Raw genomic sequence first — 26,852 nt, forward strand, 5'->3', positions numbered from 1 at the left:
TATTTTTATTTTTTTATTTTAAAAAGGGAAACTTTTTTTTAAAAATCCAATTGGACTCCTTTCCTCCAGCTTACCCTCCTTTTTATACTTATCCTAAGTATAGACCAGGTACGTGGGTGGCGCTGTGGGTTAAACCACAGAGCCTAGGACTTGCTGATCAGAAGGTCGGCAGTTCGAATCCCCGCGACGGGGTGAGCTCCCGTTGCTCGGTCCCTGCTCCTGCCAACCTAGAAGTTCAAAAGCACGTCAAAGTGCAAGTAGATAAATAGGCACCGCTCCGGTGGGAAGGTAAACGGCATTTCCGTGTGCTGCTCTGGTTTGCAAGAAGCGGCTTAGTAATGCTGGCCACATGACCCAGAAGCTGTACGCCAGCTCCCTCGGCCAATAAAGCTAGATGAGCACCGCAACCCCAGAATCGGTCATAACTGGACCTAATGGTCAGGGGTCCCTTTACCATTTTAAGTATAGACCAGGTTCAATCACCGCCCACTGCCTTAAGATGCTGTTTTTTTATTACACGCTTGAGTCCAAAACAGAGAGATTCTGGGTAGATGGGTCTGCAGGAATGTCAGGGTGCTAATATTACGGAGAAGGGTAGGTCCTCAGCCCATGTCCCTGTTGATCCTCCTTAGTTGCTTGGCAATACCTGCAAACACCTATCCAATACTGTGGTCACAAAGCAGTAAAGAAAATTTAAGCCAAGTTTGATATACTTACTATTATATTATTATTATATATAGCAGCACACTGAGGGGGGATTTTTCCACTCTAAAAGCAGCCAAGTGAATAAGGCTAAAGTGAGCATTCTAGCTAAATGCAAACCTAGCTGACATCAGGCATGTGCTGTTGCACGCGACTGAGGTCATCTCCCAAACACCCCGCTCCTCCATCGTGGCCCTCAATGGGCTTATTGGATCCCTTGGGACAGAGGTGACTTGGCCACTGTTCTCCATGCTCTGGTAGTCTCCAGGCTGGACTATCCCAATGCACTCTACGCGGGGCTGCCCCTGAAGACTTTTCAGAAGCTTCAACTGGTTCAAAATGCAGCCGCCCGATTATTGGCTGCTTGCATAACCCCTGTTTTGAAACAGCCTACACTGATGGCCAGTGCATTTCACATTATGTGAGATTTAAGGAAAATCTTAAAAATAAATTGTAGGAGGGTTGTAAGGGATGTGAGGCTACCAATAGCAGCCAGCCAGCGTGTTGTCCTATATTACTTCTTTGAGCCTCAGGTGAGAGGAAATGTGGTTCGGTTTCTCTTTTACCTGGAGTCCCAAGAGTTATGGGGTCTCCTCGACTTCTTCCACCCTGCCTGTTTGTCCTCGCCTCTTCTCACATTCCTGTAACTTTTCTCCCAAGGGTGATTCCCCAAAGAGGGAAACAAAAAACTGTGAAAAGCATCCCTTAGTAGCAGGCAAGGCTTCCATCTACCTGCACGTTTAGCCAGAAAGTCTGTGCAGGTGAAGCAAGCAGAAGGATGTCTCCACTCAAAACTAGCCCAGAGTAAGGGGCATTTGGATTGCAGCCTTAGTCCGGATCCAAGCTTATGTCAGCTGTATTCTTACAGAAATGCTTACGATCCCAAGCAATCTGAAATGACCTAAAATACAAGACCTGATGCTAGCTTCCCTGAAGGTTACAGAATCCAACGGAGGGCTTCTTTGCTCCTCCAGCTCAAGATGAGTTCAACTAAGGCCTAAGCATGCCGTAACAATAGTTCCAATATTCACCCCACAGCGATTTCTATCAGTATCAAAACACTTGCCCGATTCATCAAAGAGAAGTAACAAAGATGCTGTGTACTCCGAGGAGTGGAATTTAGAGGATTTTAAAGGAAAACCCGAAAGCGCTGAAGCTGTGGTCCTGAGGGAGGACCCCAGAGGAGCAGTGCTCAAAAAGGAATGAAGGAAACAATATTTATTTATTTTCACAATATCCTGGCTTTCCTCAGAAGACCTAAAGGCAGCATTCATGGGTCCCTCTCTTGCTCAGAGCACTTTCTTCACTGGAAACTGAAGGAAGAAAGAAAATTCTCCATCCAAGAGCCCTTTCAATTCCCTTTTAAAAAGCAGCTGGTTGAATTATTAGGCTAGTTGAATTATCTTTTTGCCCCTGAACACTGTACTGGGATGAAGGGGTGTGAGTGTGTGCAATGGAATACAAGATAGGAGAAGGTTGCAGAAATCTAGGAAAGGGATGTTCAGGGCATGGACCATGGTTTTTGCTGAGATGATGGGAGAGGAAGAGCCGTATTTCTGCAGCTTTGTAAAGGGAGTAGGGACATAAATCAGCAACAAAGGGATACAGGAGACAAAGGGTAGAAAGCTAAGGCTACATGCCTGTGAGATACAGAACTCTGAAAGTTATTTATTTGTTGTTGTTGTCGTCGTCAACAACAACATTTCCATACCTTCCATAACCATCTAGTACCCTATGAGGGTGGATCACAAATTAAACAAAACAAGGGAAGAAGCTCAGCGTGTATTTTTTAAAAAAGCTTTCTACATGTAGGGAAATATCTCCTGTTACATATACAGATTTGCTAGCATGTTTCCCTAACTCCATTAAAAAACAAAATAGAACCCATAAACGCAGATACATGCATATAGTATTTATATGCACAGTTCATTCTCATATATTTGCCAGTCACAGAATTTGATTATTTTTTTTAAGGCAGAGATCTGGTTAGTTTTGACACAGCACCTCGATCCCCAAAATAAGGATGCACTTCTTCCTAGGGCAGTATGACCTCTGTTCCAGTTCCTTTAAGATTCTGATTAAATGTTCTGGTTGTTAAGCGGGGGGAAGAGTAGCTTTCAGACACACATGAATTTTTGCTGGTTTATTAATGCATGAGCATATCCCGGGGGAAGGAGGGGGAGAAATCACTTTATAGCTATATCCTAATTTTATTTGCTGATGGGATTCAATTTAGTCACTTGCTAATTTGCAAATGGGAAGTGCCCTTGTTGGGGGCACACAGGTGACTCTGAAGACTGAAGGCAGGGAACAGCCGTGGTCAAGGAAGCAAGGTACTTGCTTTGTGAAGAAAGAATGGCAAGGAAACTGGCACATATGTGTGTGAGTGAATAATCTGGAACTGCCCAATGGAGGAGCATTTTTTGTATTATTATTATTAACAACAACAACAACAACAACTGGAGATTGAACCTGCAAGGAAGGTCTTCCCTCAAGTCATTTCACCTGGGGCATTCACACAACAGAATTATTCTATACACGTTTATTCAGACTCAAGTTCCATTGAATTCAATGACACTTACTCTCAGGTAAGCAGACACAGAACCATAGCCTCAGAATCTGATAATGCCTGCAGAACCGACTATACATTTATTTGGCTAATGGTAACAATCTGGTCGTTTTGCAAAATGCCATCCTATTTTAGAGTTTAGCTCTCTCTGCAATCCTTTTCTAGACCAACTTTTACTCTGAAATCTCTTTCAAGCTCACAATATTCCCTTAAGGCAATCCCCCCCCCCCTTTCTGTCAAACTGTTGAAAGAGTTCCATTTATTCTTGCCTTCCACCTATAAAGCACACTCAAGTTTGTGCTCATTCTATCAAAAAGAGGTTCTCCGAGTAAACATAATCGACATATGCTTGACTTTACAAAACTATTAATCTCTCTCTCGGTAGATCTAGTTGTTCAAACATGGAAAGCAATGCACCATTTAAAACACACACCTACCTGTAGACTGAAATAGCTAAAAATTGTACTGAAAAACAGCAAGACCATTTCATCAAGTCCAGAGATCCACCTCTAATCTCTGGTCTCTAGACCTCTAATAAGCTCTAGGCATACCAGTGATGAAAAAAAACTACTAGGTATTTTACTATGGCAGATGAATTCATATTAACCACAAAGAAGTCTTCTTACCCATTTGATATGTGATTATATCCACAGGGAGAGCTATTTATTAGGTAGCTGGATAATGCGGATTCACAGCACAATTCTATACATGTGCTCAGAAGTTAGTCCCATGTACTGCAGCCTACGACAAACATCACATTTCTGTATGGTCATGAGAATGTGATAATGCTTACCAAATCAGATAACTCCTCTCTGGTTGCAGCTGCTCTCCAATGACATTAAGGGTGCTTCCAGGAGACAGGTGTTTGATATTGCAGACAATGTATTTTATCAGATTTTCCACATAAAGGGAAAATCCGGATTGGGGAAGGAAAGACAGGCTGGTATTTAGATACCAATAACATTATGAGGACGCTGCAAAAAACTTCCATGCAAGAGGAGCACTGGTCCCACAATCCATTTCTGTCTGGAAGCACCCTAAGCAGCTACCATATCGCAAAAGGTTGCCAAATCCACACTTCATTTTTTTGTTCTGCTTCAGGGCCAGGTAGGTCTGATTTAGACATTCATTCCTAAATACTCAGAGGAGTTGTCCTCCCCAGCTGTTTGGAATTTCTAGAAATCCGATCCACTGCATTCTTAATATCTGACAGCGAAAAAGAAGCCGGCTCGTTTACTTTCACCCCACCTTGTCCACTCTCCAGGAAGTGAGGAAGAAAGAGGAGAAGCTACCATCTACCTCTACCCCGCAGTAAACAACCTTATGGGTATTTCTGTAAAGCTTAATATTTGCACAGGCCCGGCCCTGTCATTGGATAGAGTGAGGCATCTTCCCCAGGCAGTTGATGTTGGGTGCCACGAGGGCAGTACATTTAAGTAGTTATTTAATTTATTAATGCTGCATTGTTATTGCTAGCAAGGGGTGTGGGGGAGAGGGGTTTGTGGGATTTTTTATAAAAAAAATTGCATCAGGTGCCAGAATACAGTGGTAACTCGAGTTACATACGCTTCAGGTTACATACGCTTCAGGTTACAGACTCCGCTAACCCAGAAATAGTGCTTCAGGTTAAGAACTTTGCTTCAGGATGAGTACAGAAATCGTGCTCTGGCGGCGCGGCGGCAGCAGGAGGCCCCATTAGCTAAAGTGGTGCTTCAGGTTAAGAACAGTTTCAGGTTAAGAACGGACCTCCAGAACGAATTAAGTACTTAACCCGAGGTACCACTGTAACTCAATTGATCTTGGGGGTGTAGGTGCCATTTGCCTCAGGCAGCAAAATTTATTGGGCAGGCCCTGGTATTGGATGATCGCAAGGCAACTAACATCAAATAAGATAAATACCGTATTTTTCGCCCTATTGGACGCACCGGCCCATAGGACGCACCTAGTTTTCAGGGGGGGAAATCAAGGGAAAAAATATGATTTCCCCCCCGCAGCTCTGGGAGCAGCGGACAGGCTGCACGCAGCCTGTGCGCTACTCCAAGACCTTCTCCCTGCTTTTGCGGGAGGTGGCGGAATTCCCCCACCTCCCGCAAAAGCCTACAGGAGCCGTGCGTGACTCCTACGGGCTTTTCGACCAGGAGGGAGAAGGGACTGAAACGGCCAGTCAGTCCCTTCTCCCTCCTCGGGGAAAAGCCCCCAAGAGCGGCGCGCTCTTCAAAGGGTGCGCGGCTCCTGCGGGCTTTTCTACGAGGTGAGGGAATTGCCCCACCTCCTAGAAAAGCCAGCAGAAGCCGCGGAGCCCCTTTAAAGAGCACGCGGCTTTTGCCTGCTTTTGCGGGAGGTGGGGGAATTCCCCCATCTCCCGCAAAAGCCCACAGGAGGGTTAGAGAGTAGCAGGAAGGCGTCGCCTTCCCGCTGCCCCCCAATCTCTGGGGCTGGCGATGGGGGAAGCGCTGCTTTCCCCACCGCCAGCCTCCAACCCGGGTTGGAGAGTAGCGGGAAGGCGTCGCTCGCCTTCCTGCTGCCCCCCAATCTCTGGGGCTGGCCATGGGGGAAGCGCTGCTTTCCCCACCACCAGCCTCAAAGAGCAGACTCTCCTGGCTTCAGCGGAAACAACGCAAAGCCTCCGAAGCGCAGGCTTCGGAGGCTTCGCGTTGCTATCGCTGAAGCCAAGGAGCCTGCATTCGCCCCATAAGATACACACACATTTTCCCTTCATTTTTGGAGGGGAAAAAGTGCGTCTTATAGGGCGAAAAATACGGTATGTTCTTTTAAAAAAAGATGACCACAACTTCTGAGGACCCAAGGGAGAGCTTGATTGGGCTGGGGTGGGGGCAGGATACAGAAAACAGCTTGAAATTCTCTTTAGTTTCCTCCTGCCAAGTGAGCATGCTTGGGTAGAAGCCAAGGCTACAAGCCTTTTTAGTTGGCAGTTCCATTGAACAAATGGAACTCACTTGTAAATAAATACGCCCAAGACTGGGCAGCTCTTCCTTCCCTTGAGAAGGTCAAAGGGGAGAATTTTGGGAGAGGGCAAGAAATAATGCCCAAATGCCTGTAATAAGCTCAGAATGAGCTGCAGGAAACTTCACTTTGCTATATAGCTCAAGATGCCTTGATGTCATATAACATTAACGAACTGACAAGGAAAGAGTAGCCACACACACAAAAGGCCGACATTCAGCTGCTGCCGGAAGCTGAACTTCACTTTGGCTGAGGTGAAACTTCAAAAAGGGCCAAGGGAGTGTGGAAGGCTGGAATTTAAGGCATGAACTAAAAATAACTGTCAAAATCCAAAGCTGAAATGACTCTAGTGAGATATTTAAAATAGTCATATGAGGTGAATTTTGTAAGAGACTCATGATAATTTATTTTGCTGAGGTGCATGGTGGAGAATCAGTATCCTAAAGGTTCTCTCAAGCTTACAACTCGCAACACAATCTCATAAATTGTGTTGTGTGCTGAGAAGAAAACACAAGTCACGAAATGATGAAATCTGACTACTGTGCTGGAAACTGAATGTTGAGTAAATTCAGCTGTGTGTAATCCAAGGTAAGCATTTAAAGGTGTGCGTCATAGCTTCAGACTGAGCACCTGTCTCCAAGCAATGGAGCCAACCACACAACACTGTTAAAAAACAGACTGTGATGGCCAAGGTATCATTCTCCATTGCCTTTACAACTTTTGGCTAGGAGTTTGGCAAAGGGGACACATACTGTTATTTAATCCCAAGAAATGAAATCGGCCGTGTATCATGATTACCATCCTTTCAGCAAGGGCACTGAAATATGCAGTCATGCTGGATTCTCCAAATAATGGAAAAAACTGAAACATTTGACTCCCTGGGGTCACTGAAGATGTATGTGAAAACCTGCGGTTCTTTAAACCTTTATCAATGACTATTTGATATGCTAGGAGATTGCTAGCCAGGTGTGGCCAGTAAGTGCCCCCATTTGTTATAAAACTGGATTTGGCTGCAAGCTGTGAATTTAAATTACTTGATCTCCTCCTGTTCTTTGTTCTGCCTGAGGAAGAGTTCAGGGAAAGCTGAAACCTCTTATTCTTTCTGCTCCCCCAACAAAAGACCCACTTGTACGCCTCTTTAAACAACTTTGTGGATCAAAGGATGCGATTGAGTAGAATAAGACAAATGTTTGCATACCTCTTCTTGAGCACAGGTTTGAGCACTTCTCAGAAAAAGTCTCTTTTCGAGGATAAAACAACGGTGGTGAAGAATCAACATATTCCTGAGTTGTTCCTGGGTTGTTTTGGTGAGGGTCTGCAAAAGCTGTGGGATATCTAGGATTTTCCATTGTTCCTTCTGGTGACCTACAGGTGAAGAAGGATAAAGAACTGATACCTTAAGCATCGCCTTCTTAAAACTTATTTTACTTAAAAGTGATTTCTACGCCACTTTTCAAGGTCATAGATTCTCCCATATGTTCCCTCCCACCAAATACTCCCTTTATTGTTTGAAACCCTGCTCTGGAATCCTCTGCTGTCCAACACCGAGAGGACAGCACCAAAGAGCGGGGACACCTCAGTGATGGCACCACACTGTGGAATGCCCTTTCAGTGGAGATTTGGCACACCCGAACACTTCTTATGGTTTTAAACAGTGAAAAAGGTAAAAGGCCTCTAGAGTGACTATGGGGTTGCAGCGCTCATCTCGCTTTCAGGCTGAAGGAGCCAGCGTTTGTCCACAGACAGCTTTCTGGGTCAGGTGGCCAGCATGACTAAACCGCTTCTGGCACAACAGAACACCATGACGGAAACCAGAGCACACGGAAATGCCATTTACCTTCCCACCTCAGTGGTACCTATTTATCTACTTGCACTGGTGTGCTTTCAAATTGCTAGGTTGGCAGAAGCTGGGACAGAGCAACTGGAGCCCCCATCGCGTGGATTCAAACTGCCAACTTCCTGATCAGCAAGCCCAAGAGGTTCAGTGGTTTAGACCACACCACCACCCGTGTCCCCTTTTAAATAGTGGTAGGCAACCCCTAATCCACCTAATTAGGGCTAGTAGACCCTATTTGGCCTTTGAGGCCATTTTTTGCAAGCCATGCCATGCAAACATGTCGGGTGTGGGTCAGCTGAAGACATGGCTCCCTACTGAAAGATGATTTTGCAGGCACTGCTGATAAGTAGTACCTGTAAATTCTTATTTCTTTGCAAGCACTGACAATTGGCTGATCCCCTGCCCTTGCAAAGAGCTATGCCTTTGCTTGCATGGTTTGATTTAAAATGCTTCGACTGACATGATGTTGATGTCAGGCTATTGACAAGCAGGTGGCCCCATCCACCTGTCAAAATATAATATGGGACTTGGAGGGGGCTGAACCACCTGGCCTGCTTGTCTGTTCTTCATCCTAGATTATGAGCACTTGGGTGATTTAAGAAGGCCTTCAGCAGAAAAAAATTGTCTCTCCTTGTTATGAATATGTAAAGGCTATTTCCTTTTTGTAGGTCTTCACTTTGGCTTTGGGTTTTAACACTGAATATTAACAAGGCTCTGTGCATGGGGGGGGGTGAAGTTCCCCATTATTTAAAAGGTACAATTAACAGCATTTTAGCTCCTTTCCATAACAGCTATCAAGCTTGCCCTTGGTCATATAGGTTACTACAGCTCTGCAAACTTCTTTCCAAAGTTTACTGAATTAACTCTGCCAGACTGTTATTGGCTTTCGCTTAATGTTCTTCGTATTTCTTATTTTAATTATTATTCCAACCCTAAGCCATCATTTATTCACTCAATTAGATTTTCCAGTCCTAGCATCTTTTGCATTCATCTGTTCTCATTGGCAGAATTACAAGTACACCAATGCAACTGTAATCAGCAGACATTAATTGCCGTGGTCCTGCATACGAGCTACACTCTCACCAATTAGAAGCGTCACCCACTTTGCCGCTAGCTTTTCTCTTCTAATGAATATGATCTATAGGAACAAATTAATCAATTGGCTGTAGGCATAGGTGCCAAGATGTTAAAGTCTGGCAGGGCAGCAACCCTTCCTCCCCACCTCCTTGACCTTTAGGTTTTGTGTTTTGTGCACTGAACAGCTGTGCAGCATAAGCTGTGTGATTTATAAGTCTTTCTACTAAACAGAGAGCAATCCCTTGGACACCAGGAATGCAGCTGCCTCCCTCTTTTAAACAAGCCACATGCCAGAAAATAAGATGCCCCAGAAACTAAGAGTGACGGTGATCACAAATGTGAGCTCTGTCCCAACAACCATGGTGATTGGCTGTATTTCCAGAGAAAAGAGAGTTCCTGGAAGACTTTGAAATTGCCTCATTTAAACGCTTGCGCGCTCTCTCTCTCTATATATATATATACAGTGGTAAAGGTAAAGGGACCCCTGCCCATTAGGTCCCAGTCACCATTAGGTGACTGACTCTGGGGTTGCGACGCTCATCTCGCTTTATTAGCCGAGGGACAGCTTCCGGGTCATGTGGCCAGCATGACTAAGCCGCTTCTGGCAAACCAGAGCAGCACACGGAAACACTGTTTACCTTCCCACCAGAGCGGTACCTATTTATCTACTTGCACTTTGACGTGCTTTCGAACTGCTAGTTTGGCAGGAGCAGGGACCGAGCAACGGGAGTTAACCCCATCGCAGGGATTCGAACCGTCAACCTTCTGATCAGCAAGTCCTAGGCTCTGTGGTTTAACCCACAGCGCCACCCGCGTCCATATACAGTGGTACCTCGGGTTAAGTACTCAAATCCGTTCCACAGGTCCGTTCTTAACCTGAAACTGTTCTTAACCTGAAGCACCACTTTAGCTAATGGGGCCTCCTGCTGCTGCCGTGCCGCCGGAGCACGATTTCTGTTCTCATACTGAAGCAAAGTTCTTAACCCGAGGTACTATTTCTGGGTTCGCGGAGTCTGTAACCTGAAGCGTATGTAACCCGAGGTACTACTGTATTAAAATAAAATATAAATATATTAAAAAGTCTAATGCTTTAGAATAATGCAGCCTCAGTGGATTGTAAATAGAGGGAGGGCATACATATTTTTAATTCAGTGTCCCTCCCCTCCCCCATGGAAGGAGACTATTTACATCTAAATGGATGCTCACGTGAATGTTAAGAAGCCAGCAAAATATAGCCATGACTTTGTATTGTGTTGCATTGGAATGTTCTCAAATGGCTCAGCCACTCCTTTATAAGAAGGAAGCAAAAAATACAAGCGAGTGCCAATTTATGTGTGTGCACAGGACCGCAGCCTCAGTCACCTTCGTTCATAACAATGCCATCCTTTCCCAGTACGCAGAACTATTATAATGTCATGCATGGAAAGATACTGGAATGAGTTGTTACTCCCTGTCGCCACGGTGACGCCTTTTCTGGCTTGGAAATCACCCATGAAGACAGCTCCATCTGCACTACCCTTAACGAACTACAACTCCCAGGATGCTTTGGGGGAAAGCCACGGCTGTTTAAAGTGGCATGATGGACCCCAAAGAGTAGGAGAAATATGGCATACTGTGCATTATTTGGCTCCCTGCTTCCTGACTGTGTCCCGTTTTCATTTTTTAAACTTACCTTCCATTTGAAGGATATGGTTTCCTATTTCTTTCTTCAACATATCGGCTCTCCCTCTGTCTGTAATCTGTATTGTGATGAGGTCTCTCTGAGTGAGCCATCTTCTGCCTTGCTGAAGTTGTCTGCAGGTACAGAAAACACAAAATCTATGGATTAAATTTGCTGAATGACTAGCGTTTGCAAAACAACATTACATTTATTACTCAGTAAGGAAGACAAAGGAGGTATATGGGGTGGGGGTGGGGAGGGGCATGTAATTCTATGTAAGCAAATTGCAAATGTAGCCTTTTTAAAGCTTGTGGTGTCATATGTTAGCAGAGGACCTACCAAGCCCTCAAAGGTAAAAAACAACAACCCTTATATAGGCTGAAGCTGTGAAAGTTAGGAAAACACTAATGGGGGGGGGGGAATGAGAGAAATACTAAAAACAAATGGAGCGAAAAATCCTGCTTTATTTTAAGCATCAGCAAAATCCATACAGTGGTACCTCAGGTTAAGAACTTAACTCGTTCTGGAGGTCTGTTCTTAACCTGAAGCACCACTTTAGCTAATGGGGCCTCCTGCTGCCGCCGGAGCACGATTTCTGTTCTCATCCTGAAGCAAAGTTCTTAACCCGAGGTTCTATTTCTGGGTTAGCAGAGTCTGTAACCTGAAGCGTATGTAACCCGAGGTACCACTGTACATGGGAACGAAATGGAGAGCTCTATACCCAGTTCCAAAATCATTCATTTAAAATGTGCAACCATCACAAACAATGATAAAAACTACCGTATTTTTCCGTGTATAAGATGACCCCATGTATAAGACGACCCCTATTTTTTTAAAACCCAAAATTAAGAAATTAAGTTGTTTAGCTTTTTGGGGGGTAGGGGAGGTCACTTCCGCCAATCACTCACCCGTCTCCCCGCCACTGCCGATCGCTTGCCACAACGACTGCCAATTGCACACCTTGCTGCAGCCGCCAATTGCCTGCCTGCTCACTGCCACCAACAGCCCACCCACCCACTTGCTGCAGCCACAGCCAATCACCAGCAGGCCTTGCCACAGCCACCAACCACCTGCCCAATCGCCGCTGCCAAACTCCTGCTTACTGCTGCCATTAATCGCATGTCCCCCCTCTGCATTCACTATCCGTGTATAAGACAACACCCTATTTTTGGCTTTTTTTTTTTTTTTTGGCAAAAAGCATCATCTTATACATGGGAAAATACGGTAATTCCCAGAAATGCAGCTTCTTTAATTCTGTACACACACCACCCCCGGAAAGTACAGCTCACCATCAGTTTACTTTCTTCAGCACAGCCAGCTAAAATCTTCTACAGACTGGTTCATACACTGGTTCATATACAAGACATACGTAACAATGTTGCAGTTGTCAAAACCTATTTCTCATGGGCTCCACCAGGCAGAGGGCCTTGTTGGTACTGGCACCCACCCTGTGGAACGCCTTCCCATCAGATGTTAAGGAGAGGAGTAATTATATAACATTTAGGAAACATGTGAAGGCAGCTCTGTACAGGGAAGCTTTTTAAGGCTTAATGTTTTACGATGTTTTTATATATGCTGGAAGATGCCCAGAGTGGCTGGGGCAACCCAGTCAGATGGGTGGGGTATAAATAATAAATCATCATCATCATCATCATCACATGGGGAGTTAAAGCCTGCTGTGCTTACTGCTGCAGAAACTAAGGAATTGTTTGTTTTGGGGTTTTCCATTTGTAACAAAAAGCATGTGCACTGTATCAGGGTAGACAAACTTAAGGCTCGGGGGCTGGATCCAGCGCAATCCCCTTCGAAATCCGGCCCACGGACGGTCCAGGAATCAGCATATTTTTACATGAGTAGAATGTGTCCTTTTATTTAAAATGCATCTCTGGGTTATTTGTAGGGCCTGCCTGATGTTTTTACATGAGTAGAATGTGTGCTTTTATTAAAAAGGAATCTCTGGTTTATTCGTGGGGCATAGGAATTTGTTCATTCCCCCCCCAAATATACGCCCCCCACAAGGTCTGAGGGACAGTGGACCGGCCCTCTGCTGAACAAGTTTGCTGACCCCTGGGGTAGTTGGATAGAAGGGAGTTGGGTGGAGGAGCCAGGATTCCAACCAATGAAGTCTTCTTCCAGCCACTCCTGTTGTCCCAGATCACTGTTTTGCCTTATACCCCTCAGATGGACAGATTTCACCCAAGGGCCTCTGTTATGGAGCAGCAGCTTTAAGCAAGGGCTTAGGTTCAAAAATGTGCAATTGTGACAAGAAAATAGGAAGCTGCTAATTATACAGAATCAGACCAGGGGTCCATCTAAGTCAATTCTGTTGAAGCTGATCAGCAGTGATGCTCCAAGATCAGTTCCTGGATATTGAACTTGGGACCTTTTTCTGCACTGACCTATGGCCCTTCCCCCCAATGATGGGAGAAGCTGCCTTCTTCCTTCTACGCAAGAGCTCCAGGAATGCTGCCCTACCCTGCACCTGGCAGTTCGGATTTCAGGCTACTCTTTTCTCCCCCATCCAGTCTGCAAATAGACTTCTTTGCAAAGTTGGATTTGCTGAGTTTCACGAGTGGGGGGAAAAAAAGCATCCAGATTTTTGGGAGGGAGGGAGCTGCTCTCTCCTTCTCAATCTCTGCAATCCAAAAGCCTACCCAAAACTCCCGAAAAAAACTACCCATTTGCAGCAGGAGGCGGCACATCCCCGTTGTGTGGACAGAGTGAGGGGTCAGGTGTCTATTGACGTGCGTAGGGCTGCTACCTTTGCTGTGGCAAAATACAGGACAGGGCGGGGCGGTTGGGGGAGCTATTCCCCCTCCCATCTGATGCTGAAGTGACTTCAAAGTAATCCATTACAATCTATCGCAGCCTAACAGGATGGGCATGGGTGTAGGGGGGTTGCCCCCCCAAATCCTCAAAAATAATTGAAAAGCAATAAAAACACTAAATTAACCCTCCCCCTAGCAGAAGACTGTCCCCCAAACAAAAACCTGCCTCCCTTAATGTCCTCTTTTATGGGGGATTTTTACCCGTGATTCCCCCCCCCAAAAAACACCCCTCAACTAATTTTGGGAGTGATCTCCTTTATATATATGAGTTTGGAGAGGACCCCTAACTTGGCAGAGATTAAAACAAAAAAAAAAAATTTCCTTCCAGTAGCACCTTAAAGACCAACTAAGTTAGTTCTTGGTATGAGCTTTCGTGTGCATGCACACTTCTTCAGATACACTGAAGTGTGCATGCACACGAAAGCTCATACCAAGAACTAACTTAGTTGGTCTTTAAGGTGCTACTGGAAGGAAAAAATTTTTTTTGTTTTGACTATGGCAGACCAACACGGCTACCTATCTGTAACTGGCAGAGATTGAGAGACAGAACTGAAACACAATACTGTTATCGATGCAGGACGTATCATTTCACACTGAAATACAGGTGGCAACCTTAGAAGCGGGGAGGAGGTTGGCATAAAATCCCCGAACCTCAAACTGGGCGGGAATTGGCAAAGGGTTTGTGGACCACCACCCCTCCTGCTCGGAAGCCACACTATATTTATTGGTTTGGCGTTTATCTCCCATTTCCCTGGGACTCACCTCTGCGCTGGCCAGAGAGTCCTCTGCAAGGCCCTCCCCACAAGCCCAGGCGCTCAGGAGCTTCGCGCCGTTGCTGGAGGCACGTCGGAAGAGAATTCGGGCTCGAAGTGGGCGCAGGAGTCTCCTCTGTTTCCTCCCGGGAGGCTCTCGGGAGACCAAGAGGGCGGCATTTCCTTGTTTTCTCTTTGTGTGAGAAAGAGAAGGGGGGAGAGAGAGAAAGAAAGAAAGGAGGGCGGCGGAGGGGGGAGGAGAGCGTGCGCAGGTAAGACTCGCCCGGGTCCCGCCCCTCGGCTCTTCTTCCTCAGGGGAGACTGAGAGGCGGGTTTCGCTTGGCGCCGCCCGGAGTTTCACCGGCTCTCGAAGTCCAGAGGAGTGACCTGCGGAACCTGAGGGCAGCCAGCGGGAGGGGGCGGGCCCAGGAGGATGGAATGGCGCGGCCTCCACGCGCAAGGAGGGGCGAGGGCGCGCGCGGGTGGCGGCGGGGAAATCAGCCCCAGGAAAGGGAGCAGGTGCAGCGAAAGGGCGAGGCTCCTGTGGAGAAGGGGGGTTTGCAAGAAAGGCAATGCAAGGAGGGAGCCCACCTGTGGAGGGAACGTGGCCCTTTGAGAAAGAGAGAGAGAGGTCTGAGGGCGAAAAAGCGAAGAGTTGATTTATGAATCCTGTGGAACGCCCTCCCACCAGATGTCAAAGAGAGAACAACAACTACCAGACTTTTAGAAGACACCTGAAGGCAGCACTGTTTAGGGAAGCTTTTAATGTTTGATGCATTACTGTATTTTAATATTTTGTTGAAAGCCGCCCAGAGTGGCTAGGGAAGCCCAGCCAGATGGGCGGGGTATAAATAATAAATTATTATTATTATGAATTGCTTCCCATAAAGCGATTTAATGTAGTGACCTGGGGTGGGATTTGAGGTTGCAATAGCTCCATTTGCACAAGCATTGCGGTTTGCTAGGTACAATGATTCACACACACGCTGTTCTGGGGGATCTCCACAACAAGCCATAAGTCCAGATCTTCAGGAAAGGTTTTATGTTCCCTTGATACGTGTCACCTTCAAGACCCAAGTGCATTTGTAAAAGGGATGTTAGAGATACGTGGCACCACAGGGACGTGGGTAGCGCTGTAGTCTAAACCACTGAGCCAATTGGAAATTTGGTGGTTCGAATCCCCGCAACAGGGTGAGCTCCCGTTGCTCTGTCCCAGCTCCTGCCAACTGAGCAGTTCGAAAGCACACCAGTGCAAGTAGATAAATAGGTATTGCTGCAGCGGGAAGGTAAACGGCATTTCCATGCGCTCTGGCTTCCGTCACAATGTTTCGTTGTGCCAGAAGCAGTTTAGTCATGCTGGCCAAAGTTCTCTGTGGACAAAGGCCGGCTCCCTCGGCCTGAAAGCGAGATGAGCGCATAGTCAAATTCGACTGGACTTAACCGTCCAGGGGTCCTTTACCTTTATATTCTGTATATTTTGTGGTTTTGGCTGGGCTGGAAGCTGGAAAAAGAGAGCCCTGACTCCCTCAGCTGAAGCAGAGCAGAGACTGTGGTGTCTTTGTGACATATGGTTTATTTACACATATATTCAGCCCGAGCCTGTGATGGAGGGGTTCAGAGCACCTTCCTTGCTCACCTAATGCCCAGCTTAATCTACTTCCTAACCCACTAGTCTCTAAGCTTAGCTCTCTTTATCTGCAGAGGGAGGGAGGGAGAACCCCCTTCATTTGCATATCAAATGGTTTCTTTGATCCTGTGTTGTGCTAACGGATGATTACCTCAAAGGAAATTAGCCTGACTCAATTAACACTTAACTCACGTTGATTCTCTAGGATTATCGTTGTCTAATACACACCTTAGGAAGCTTGCCTGGCTTAATTACCTTTTAACACATGCTAATTAAAGGATTAGAAGCCTTTAGAACACAGCTCAAATATACACATGGATCTATCTTAAATACACACGAGTCTGGCTATTTTAGATACATGGATCTATCTTATATACACACAAGTCGGGCTATTTTAGTTACATGGGTCTATCTTAAATACACACGAGTCTGGCTATTTCCCAGTTTAAATACTCCAAGGCTTTATTAATTCTAACACTATTGGTTCAGGGACTTTAGGGTGTCTTGCACCCATCGACTTATAACAGTACCATTCCTAATTATCACTAGGGCTACAGCCCCAAACCCACTTAACGGCAGAGAAAGCGCCACTGAACTTCATACATCCAGTTTCTGAGTAAATACATATAGCAGGTGTGGAGAACTTCAAGCCCAGGGGCCAAACGTCCAGCCCGTTTACACTCCCTGAGCCATGCTTCTCACTGGCGCTGCTCTGCACCCGTCTTGTGTGCTTATGCCTGGCTGGAATGTGCCCTTGAACTGTGCAAATAAATGCCTTTTGCTTGCCTGGGTGGAGGATGAAGAGATGCATGTGCAGAAATTTCTCCCTTTGTCATAGCTGGAATGTACCAAGGTAAGAGTCACATCTATTGCTCTTGGACTGAAAAAGGTCCCTTGCCCTTGATGGTGTAGGATTGAGCTGCTAGTAAACCAGTTTTACTATTTCCAGACCCCTCAGTTCCACTTCTGAAATGCAGTTTACTAGAATATTAGCATTTTAAAACAGTCTTTATATTTTTAAAATTAGACTACTTGTCACACAGGGACACAGGTGGCGCTGTGGGTTAAACCACAGAGCCTAGGACTTGCCGATCAGAAGGTCAGCGATTTGAATCCCCGCGACGGGGTGAGCTCCCGTTGCTCGGTCCCTGCTCCTTCCAACCTAGCAGTTCAAAAGCACATCAAAGTGCAAGTAGATAAATAGGTACCACTCCAGCGGGAAGGTAAACGGCGTTTCCGTGCACTGCTCTGGTTCGCCAGAAGCGGCTTAGTCATGCTGGCCACATGACCTGGAAGCTGTACGCCAGCTCCCTCAGCCAATAAAGCGAGATGAGCGCTGCAGCCCCAGAGTCGGCCATGCCTGGACCTAATGGTCAGGGGTCCCTTTACCTTTACTGGTCACACAGCTTGGCAATGGCTGCTGGATAAACTCCCCCCTCTCAAAAAAACCTTGCTGTAATAGGGTATCAGAAAAATAGTGGATAATATCCTCAACTTTTCCATGGTCGCAGCGCAGAGCCATAAGTTAAATAGAATATTGTGGTTATCTTCCAGCTAAAATGGTAGAGGATAACTGAAATCGAAGAAGGATTTCTCAGGATTCATTTGTTAATGTCAAACAGTTGTCAAATACATGAGCCTGCGGGATAGCTCAACTGAGCATGAGACTCGTAATCTCAGGGCTGAGAGTTTGAGCACCACATTGGGCAAAAAAGATTCCTGCATTGCTGGGGGTTGGGCTAGATGACCCTCATGGTCCCTTCCAACTCTACAACTCTTTGATTCTATATCAAGGGACATTTAGCCAGAAAAGACACATCACGTTGACTCTCAGCCTATTTTCTACATACTGGCTATTCACACATTAAGTGGCTCAGCCAGTGTTTCTCAAACTTGGGTCTCCAGCTGTTGTTAGACTACGATTCCCATCATCCCTAGCTAGCAGGACCAGTGGTCAGGAATGATGGAAGTTTTTATTTTATTATTTTATTTATTGAATTTATATATCACCCTGAGGACGCGGGTGGCACTGTGGGTTAAACCACAGAGCCTAGGACTTGCCGATCAGAAGGTTGGTGGTTCAAATCCCCGTGACAAGGTGAGCTCCCGTTGCTCGGTCCCTGCTCCTGCCCACCTAGCAGTTCAAAAGCACGTTAAAGTGCAAGTAGATAAATAGGTACCGCTCCAGCGGGAAGGTAAACAATGTTTCCGTGCACTGCTCTGGTTCGCCAGAAGCGGCTTAGTCATGCTGGCCACATGACCCGGAAGCTGTACGCCGGCTCCCTCGGCCAGTAAAGCGAGATGAGTGCCGCAACCCCAGAGTCGGCCACAACTGGACCTAATGGTCAGGGGTCCCTTTACCTTTACTATATATCACCCTATACCTGCAGGTCTCAGTGCAGTTCACAGGATATAATCAGAATATGAAATCCCAAAATACATAATCAAAATACAAACAACAACAACAACCCAATAACCCACCCACCCCCCAACAACAGCTGGGGACCCACGTTTGAGAAACTGTAGCTGCAAGTGGGCTCAGAAGGGCGAGGGAAAGCTGGTGCTAACTCAGCCACAAATCTAATTTAGGGAGGAGTGCATTACTGTAGACCAGGCATCTCCAAACTCGGCCCTCCAGCTGTTTTGGGACTACAATTCCCATCATCCCTGACCACTGGTCCTGTTAGCTAGGGGTGATAGGAGTTGTAGTCCCAAAAAAGCTGGAGGGCCAAGTTTGGGGATGCCTGGTATAGACAGTACAGCACACCCTTCACATGATTTAATGCAGTGCAGGCATTACAGTGGTACCTCGGGTTACAGACGCTTCAGGTTACAGACTCCGCTAACCCAGAAATATTACCTCAGGTTAAGAGCTTTGCTTCAGGATGAGAACAGAAATCGTGCTTGGGTGGCGCGGCAACAGCATGAGGCCCCATTAGCTAAAGTGGTGCTTCAGGTTAAGAACGGACCTCCGGAACGAATTAAGTACTTAACCCAAGGTACCACTGTATAATACTCTCATTCCCATCTTACATGGGCCTTAGATTTTCTTGAAACACTGGCTAACTCTGTGCATTTTGAGTTTCTGTGAAAGAGGCTTCAGCTAGAATGAGGTACAGTCAGTACATGGTCCATACGTGATGCAGCTCTGAGCTAAGGTCAGTGCAAGGAGTGCAAAATAAATTGGGTGATATTCAACTAAGCCGCATTCAGAAGTCATGGGACTTAAGTTACTTTCTCATGCTACTTTATGACTAATATTGGATATCACTCATTTATTCTAAAGCAGCTGTTGTGCCTCATGGATACAAAAAACAAACAAACCCTATGGCATTTAATAAGTTTAATGCAAACACGAACCCATCCTTATAGTTTGTAGAGGAAGCGGGGGGGGGGGGGAGAGAGAGAGAGAGAGACAGACTCTGTGGCTTCCTAATCCAGTATGCTTTCGTTCTGGCTTGGACTATAGACAAAAGAAATACAATTCTGACATCTAGTGTCTTATGTGGCTCATAGCAATAATGAGATCAGTCCACTTTTCTTTCTATTTGTAAGGAACTCTCTAGGTTTGGTTCATACACACATACTCATCACTTTCAATGTCTTGCATGTGTGTAAAGACTGTCACATATCTAATACATCCACTTCGGTGGAGTAAGTTAACACACTGGGCTGCAAGCCATCAGGTTTAGACAGCTCCAGTCATGTCTGCATATGCACAGATCAGCTCTTTAACCCATAATAAAAACTAGCTTATTCAATAGTTTTCTTTTTACAAAGCTCCAGAATTCTTGCACCAATGTACCAATTATTCTAATAGGGCAAGATTTTTATGTTAGGATAAATGTTGCAATAAAGTTTAATCTCCCAGAATGAAGTACTTAACCCTGAAAGGATAATATTCATAACTTGCTATTAGGTTAAACAGCTTCTGATTTACAGGCAAGAAAATTACACCCCGCTCTAATCTATTGCGCAAAATAACTGCTTTGGATTCTGGCAGGGATGAGATTTGCATCCAGCCGTAGCCTCTCTTTTCATTGCTGTCAGCTCTAAGAATATATGAGAAAGAGATGAGAAAAGTGATCATGGACAGGTGCGATGTGCTTCTTCTAGCTGACCTGGCCACTGTGATCCACGCGATGGTCACCTCCAGGCTTGATTATTGTAACTCACTCTACGTGGGGCTGCCCTTGAGACTGACCCAGAAACTCCAGCGGGTGCAGAATGCCACGGCAAGACTCCTTACAGGGTCCTTGCCGCAGGACCACATTCACCCGGTGCTATACCAGCTGCACTGGCTCCCAGTGGAGTAGAGGATCCGGTTTAAGGTGCTTTTAAGCCCTATACGGCCCAGGACCCTCGTATCTACAGGACCGCCTCTCCTGGTATGTCCCACGGAGGACCTTACGGTCTTCAAATAAAAACATCTTGGAAATCCCAGGCCACAGGGAGGTTAGGCTGGCCTCGACCAGAGCCCGGGCTTTTTCGGCCGTGGCCCCGATCTGGTGGAATGCTCTGTCACAAGAGACTAGGGCCCTGCGGGACTTGACATCTTTCCACAGGGCCTGCAAAACGGAGCTGTTCCACCAGGCCTTTGGCCAAGGCACAGTCTGACCCCCTCTCTCCTTCTGTAATCCTCATAGAACTCTACCCAATGGTTGCCATTAATTTGATTCTGAATTGATTTTAAAATGTATTTTAATTAATTGACTGTGTGATTTTGTGTACGCTGTGCTATTTTTACTTGTTGTTAGCCGCTCTGAGCTTGGCTTTGGCCGGGGAGGGTGGGATATAAATAAAAAATTATTATAATTATTATTATTCTACCTGTCCACGAGGGCTTAGGTCCAGGAGCGCTTCCAACCTTTGTCTTGGGACCACAAGGATCATTGGGTCAAGCAGGAATCAAACTCACAACTCTGAGATGTTTGTCTCATGCTGTACCGACTGAGCTATGCATGCTGGAACCCAGGCAGATTGGAGCCCCAGCATCTATTTTTCTAAGAACTGACCACTGGGTTCTCTTGTTAAATATACTAAACTTGGTTAGGAAATTGATATGCCATGGGGTTAATGTCAGAAGCAGAGCAGTTTGCCAAATACGAACAAGCATACCACTCAAGTCCACAGTACCTGTGCCACCACTAGGGACACAGCTGAAAGTCTGTGGGCTGCATCCAACTAAGTGATGCTGAAGAGAAGACCCATTGGAATGAATGGACCTAAGTTCATTATTTAACTTGTGGCTGTGGCTCTGATCTGGTGGAACGCTCTGTCACAAGAGACTAGGGCCCTGCGGGACTTGACATCTTTCCGCAGGGCCTGCAAAACAGAGCTGTTCCACCAGTCCTTTGGCCAAGGCACAGCCTGACTCCCTCCTTTGGCAATCCTCACAGAACTCTAGCCCAATGGTTGCCATTAATCTGATTGGAATTAATTTTATAATGAAATGATTTTAGAATGTTTTATCATTTTACCGTTGCTAGCCGCTCTCAGCCCGGCTTTGGCTGGGGAGGGTGGGATATAAATAAAATTTATTACTATTATTATTATTATTATTTAGTTAGGTGTGTTAATTCCAGTGGGTCTCCTCTGAGCAGGACTACTGTTGCATGCAACCCTATGTCTCTTTGAGTTTTTCTCTTAGTTCCCTGGGGGTGCAGTTGCTGCCAAAAATGCGTATCCTGAATTGGGGGCATCCCTTCTGACAAGTTGTAGCTGTTTGGGGATGCACACATAGAATAATAGAGTTGAAAGGGCCCCTTGGATCATCTAGTCCCAACGCCTTGCAATGCAGCTGTCCCTTATAGGGATCAAACCTGCAACCTTGGTGCTATTAGCACCACACTCTAACCAACTGAGCTATCCAGCTGGGGTAAACACAGCATGCTCTTTGGCAGGGGTCAGCAACCTTTTTCAGCCGTGGGCCGGTCCACTGTCCCTCAGACCATGTGGTGGGCTGGACTATATTTTTTTTTGGGAGGGGGGAATGAACGAATTCCTTTTCCCCGCAAATAACCCAGAGATGCATTTTAAATAAGAGCACATATTCTACTCATGTAAAAACACCAGGCAGGCCCCACAAATAACCCAGAGATGCATTTTAAATAAAAGGACACATTCTACTTGCTGATTCCCAGCCGTCCGTGGGCCGGATTGAGAAGGCGATTGGGCTGCATCCGGCCCACGGTCTTAGTTTGCCTACCCCTGCTCTTTGGCAATGACTAGATGCTTCAGTCTTTCTCCAAGTAAATTATCTCAGTCAAGCTGTTGGGGAAGGTGGAGGGGCTCATGGCATTATGGTGATTTCAGCTCTAGAAGCGATACAGCTAAATCACAGGGTAGACACATGCACACCAGTGGAGGAATGTTCAGGAGCAGTTCCACCCCGCTGGAAAGCTTAGCAGAGCATTTCCTCCATATTTGCTGCCATTCATAGTGTCAACACGAGGTGGCAGTGGGCTTGTATCTGGATGGAGGCAGCAGTTTCCTAGCCTTGCAAGAGTAAGATGCCTAGCAAAGATATTTATTATACACAAGCCTGTTTAATAAATATTATAAGCTGCTTACTTGGTAAATGAATATTATAAGCTACATAATTGGAAAAAATCTCTTAACCCCTGTACAGTCATATAATTATAATTTATATTCAGATGCAATCAGTAGAATTTTTAAAAAACTGTATATGACAAATCATGTCTGTAATAATAGTAGTAGTAGTAGTAGTAGTAGTAGTAGTAGTAGTAGTAGTACAGTGGTACCTCTGGTTGCATCACCTTGCCAACAAAGGTCCATATAGTTAAAGCTATGGTTTTCCCAGTAGTGATGTATGGAAGTGAGAGCTGGACCATAAAGAAGGCTGATCGCCAAAGAATTGGTGCTTTTGAATTATGGTGCTGGAGGAGACTCTTGAGAGTCCCATGGACTGCAAGAAGATCAAACCTATCCATTCTGAAGGAAATCAGCCCTGAGTGCTCACTGGAAGGACAGATCCTGAAGTTGAGGCTCCAATACTTTGGCCACCTCATGAGAAGAGAAGACTCCCTGGAAAAGACCCTGATGTTGGGAAGGATGGAGGGCACAAGGAGAAGGGGACGACAGAGGACGAGATGGTTGGATAGTGTTCTCGAAGCTACCAGTATGAGTTTGACCAAACTGCAGGAGGCAGTGGAAGACAGGAGTGCCTGGCGTGCTCTGGTCCATGGGGTCACGAAGAGTCGGACATGACTAAACGACTAAACAACAACAACAACCCCTGATTCCAAACGGGATCCGTTCCAGAGGCCCGTTTGCAACATGAAAAGAGTGCAACCTGCAGTGGCGCATCTGCGCACGGGTGGGTTACGATTCGCCACTTCTGTGCATATGCGTGATGTCATTTTGCGCGTCTGCGCATGCGGCGAAACCCGGAAGTAACCCTTTCCGGTACTTCTGGGTCACCGTGGAACGTAACCTGAAAGAATGTAACATGAAGTGGACGTAACATGAGGTACGACTGTATTACCAGACATCTTGAACAGTATAATGAAGGTGTCTGCCTAATCTTAACACCACCAGCTGCCTCTCTTAAAAGTTGTTTCAAATGGGTTTCATAGGTTGAACACCCTGATCTTACAGCAGAGATAGGGAACCTCTGGCTCTGCAGATGTTGCAGGACCACAACTGGCAATTGGCCATGCTGGCTGGGGCTGCTGGGAGCTGAAGTCCAGCAACATCTGCTCCCCTATCCCTGCCGTAATAGTAAAGGGCCATCTGGTCAATTTGCACCTGGCTATTGGCCACTTGCAACCAAAGGAAGATGCCCGGGCACCAGGATGTTGCCTGACATCTCCACCATCTGGAGGTATGTGCCTGGGGATCCTTGGATCTTGACTGTTTTCACACATTAGAAACACATCCTGTAGAATTCTGTCCATTATATTTTGTCTGCACAATCACAAGGAATTTCAGGAACCAAAAAGTAATACAGAGGAAAAAAAGACGTTTGAGCCATCTGTCCCTAAAATGTCAAACAGGCATTCCATTTTGGCAGCTACAACCCTGGTTTAAGGAGCTATGTGGCACCTAACTCATATATCTGAGTTTCTAACATTGTTTCAGAGGTAAAGGTAAAGGACCCCTGGACAGTTAAGTCCAGTCAAAGGCAACTATGGGGTTGCGGCGCTCATCTCGCTTTCAAGCCGAGGGAGTCAGTGTTTGTCCACAGACAGTTTTTTTGGTCATGTGGCCAGCATAACTTAACCGCTTCTGGTGCAATGGTACACCGTGATAGAAACCAGAGCGCATGGAAATGCCATCTACATTATTGTTTCAGAATAACGTACTAACAAACAAAAACGTGTTTCCTTCTCCTGTAAAAAATTCCAAGTGCTGCTTCTATAGTATACAGTGGTACCTCTAGATACAAACGGGATCCGTTCCGGAGCCCTGTTCGCATCTAGAGGTAAACGTAACTAGCGACGGATTTCGCCGCGTCTCCGCATGCACGTGAGGTCATTTTGAGCGTCTGCACATGCGCAAGCGACGAAACCCAGAAGTAACGTGCTCCATTACTTCCGTGTTGCTGAGGAGTGCAACTCGAACACACTCAACTTGAAGCGTATTTAACCCGAGGTATGACTGTACAGTGTTTACTTCTGATAGCTAGGCACAGACACAACTGTTAAAGTCATAATTCTTCTCTTATTATATGATGGCAACTTGGTCTTTTTTATAAAAAAAAAACCCAGCTAAATATACGGATTAGATTCTGAAAGCAGTGTTCATTTTCTTCTACCAGGTGGCTACAATTGTGAATATTACCATTTCATGAGGGTTTACATATATATTTGGCCTGCTTCTACTTTGACTTTCTCTGTATGATCTATTTTCTTAAAATTTGCACATTTGCCAATCAGTGGAGCAGCTTTCACCTTTGGAAACTGGTCATCCACTTCAATGCGCTTATATCTGCGAGGGCAGAATTAATAGTACACTTATCACAGCTTGTTGCTCATCCCCATGTAAAATTCAGTCTGTGATTTGGGACAGGAGAACACTGTTAACTGCTGGAGGAGAAAAATATGAAAGAGATTTGGAATGAAAAGTGCCTCATCCTTTGTCATAGTAGGAGGACTCCTAAATGATAGGAGTTAAGTGTCATGCAGATAGTGCCAATATATGCTTTAGTCACCAGTTGGCACTGAACTTACTTGTATCCGGATGGAGCCCGTCATTTCTGGTTACTTCCTTCTTTCCAAGAGACAATAAAGTTGTTGGCTAGCTTCCTGACCAGTTTAAATGATAATGGCTATTGGCTTCAACATCTCTGAGTGAATTGACTTTAGTGAAGTCAAGGAGCATCATGGTCAGTATTAGTTGACCTGAATGCATCACCCAATTGCTTCTGTACGCACACCCAATGCAGCATGGATATGAATCTTCAGCCAACCATGGAGTTAAGGCCAGTTCACACACCAGCCTGGTTTGCAGATTTTACATGAAGTAGGGCATGGAAGAATGCCTTGGGCTTCAACATTTCTCCTTGTCATCTAGGAGTCATGTAGTATTCAAGGCTGTGTGTATTCCTGGGGTGTGGGACCCCAGTCCTTTATGCCTTACTGTTTGGTACCATGAGAGCTCAACAGCCCTTGAGAGCTTTGGCCTGACTAAAATGTGACTTTGAACTCTAATAATGTCATACATCTGATGGGGAGATGTATGGGGCGTTTTGTAGAAATTTCCCAAAGGTTTTCATGGCTGGAATGTAACCTACTGTACAAAGGCAAGAGCCACCTCCATTGCTTTGTCCTCTTTTGCATCTGGCCTAATCAGCTACCGGAAGGTTGTCCACAAGGGAATGTGTCCCTCAGCCTTAAAATTTTTTGACTTTCACATAACCTGTCATTAGCAGGGGCAGATGAGTGATTGATAGATGTGAGTTGCGCACATGCATGGATGGATGACCTTCATGTAACAGGTCTACATAAGCCAAAGGCTTTGCTCCCCTACTGCTCTAGAGTAAGACTTTGTTTGCATTCCTGGTGCCTGTATGAATCGACCCTCTTTCTCTCCCTTGCTTAGCTAGCTGATTCTGACTCTTCATGATGGCACGAAGTTGATGAAGATCTTCTCTGATTTTCCAGGTTGTGTAGTATCAAATCAGATCTACTTCCTTTCTACATCTACTGGTCTTGTTTTTCTTCAATGGTCAACCAGAGCCTCTTGGGAAGCCCACAAGAGCAATAGTCTTCAGGCATGCCTACTTCTGAAATCATATACAGCTCTCGTGATTAGTAGTTGTTGATAGCATTCAATAATTGGCTTGGCTTTGGGTTTTGTTTTGTTTTTTAAGTCCTCTGGAATCTCTTTACAGCAAAGGGAAGAAAAACTCATTTCCAACTGGGGTGGGGATGGATGGCTTCCTAGCCAAGTTTTATTCCTTGGCCACCGAGATACAGCCTCTGTGTTTAAAACAGCACCAGCTGAATGGCCGATGTGGCTGTTGAGCCTATTAATCCTACTCTGGAGGCTATAACAGCTGGGGATTATTTAAACAAAACAGTTCACATGCATGAAAGAAAAATTAGGGAAGAGACACTCTAGAGTAAACAAAAACTATATCACCCCCCACCCACCAAGCTCCTCTGTGACACAGAAAAAGTGGGTCACAGACAACCCTCCCCCCACTCCCCCCAGACCCTGTCAGAGTGATTTGAACTTCTATTGAAAACATCACAATAGGAAAGTTGGTTCCCATGTTCACTAAGCAAAACTGGATTGTTTCTCGGACAAAAGCACCAGATGATTTTTGCACGTTAATGCAGCAGCGCTGATCTGACTGCAGTGAGCAGG

At 45.7% G+C, this 26,852-nt stretch overlaps 1 protein-coding gene across 2 annotated transcripts in view; it reads right to left on the minus strand.

Annotated features, from left to right (window-relative positions):
- BCL2 (BCL2 apoptosis regulator) overlaps positions 1 to 26,852 on the minus strand; it is a 194,193-nt gene that overhangs the window by 7,927 nt on the left and 159,414 nt on the right. For both annotated transcript variants that reach the window (XM_083623923.1, XM_083623922.1), the window contains 2 exons: positions 10,822 to 10,943; positions 7,434 to 7,600 (listed from right to left, as the gene is read on the minus strand). In XM_083623923.1, the coding sequence (XP_083480049.1) occupies positions 7,434 to 7,600; positions 10,822 to 10,943 (289 nt within the window). The remainder of the gene's footprint in view (positions 1 to 7,433; positions 7,601 to 10,821; positions 10,944 to 26,852) is intronic.

The sequence above is a fragment of the Podarcis filfolensis genome (genome assembly GCF_964270895.1).
Source record: "Podarcis filfolensis genome assembly, chromosome: 7".
NCBI lineage: Eukaryota > Metazoa > Chordata > Lepidosauria > Squamata > Lacertidae > Podarcis > Podarcis filfolensis.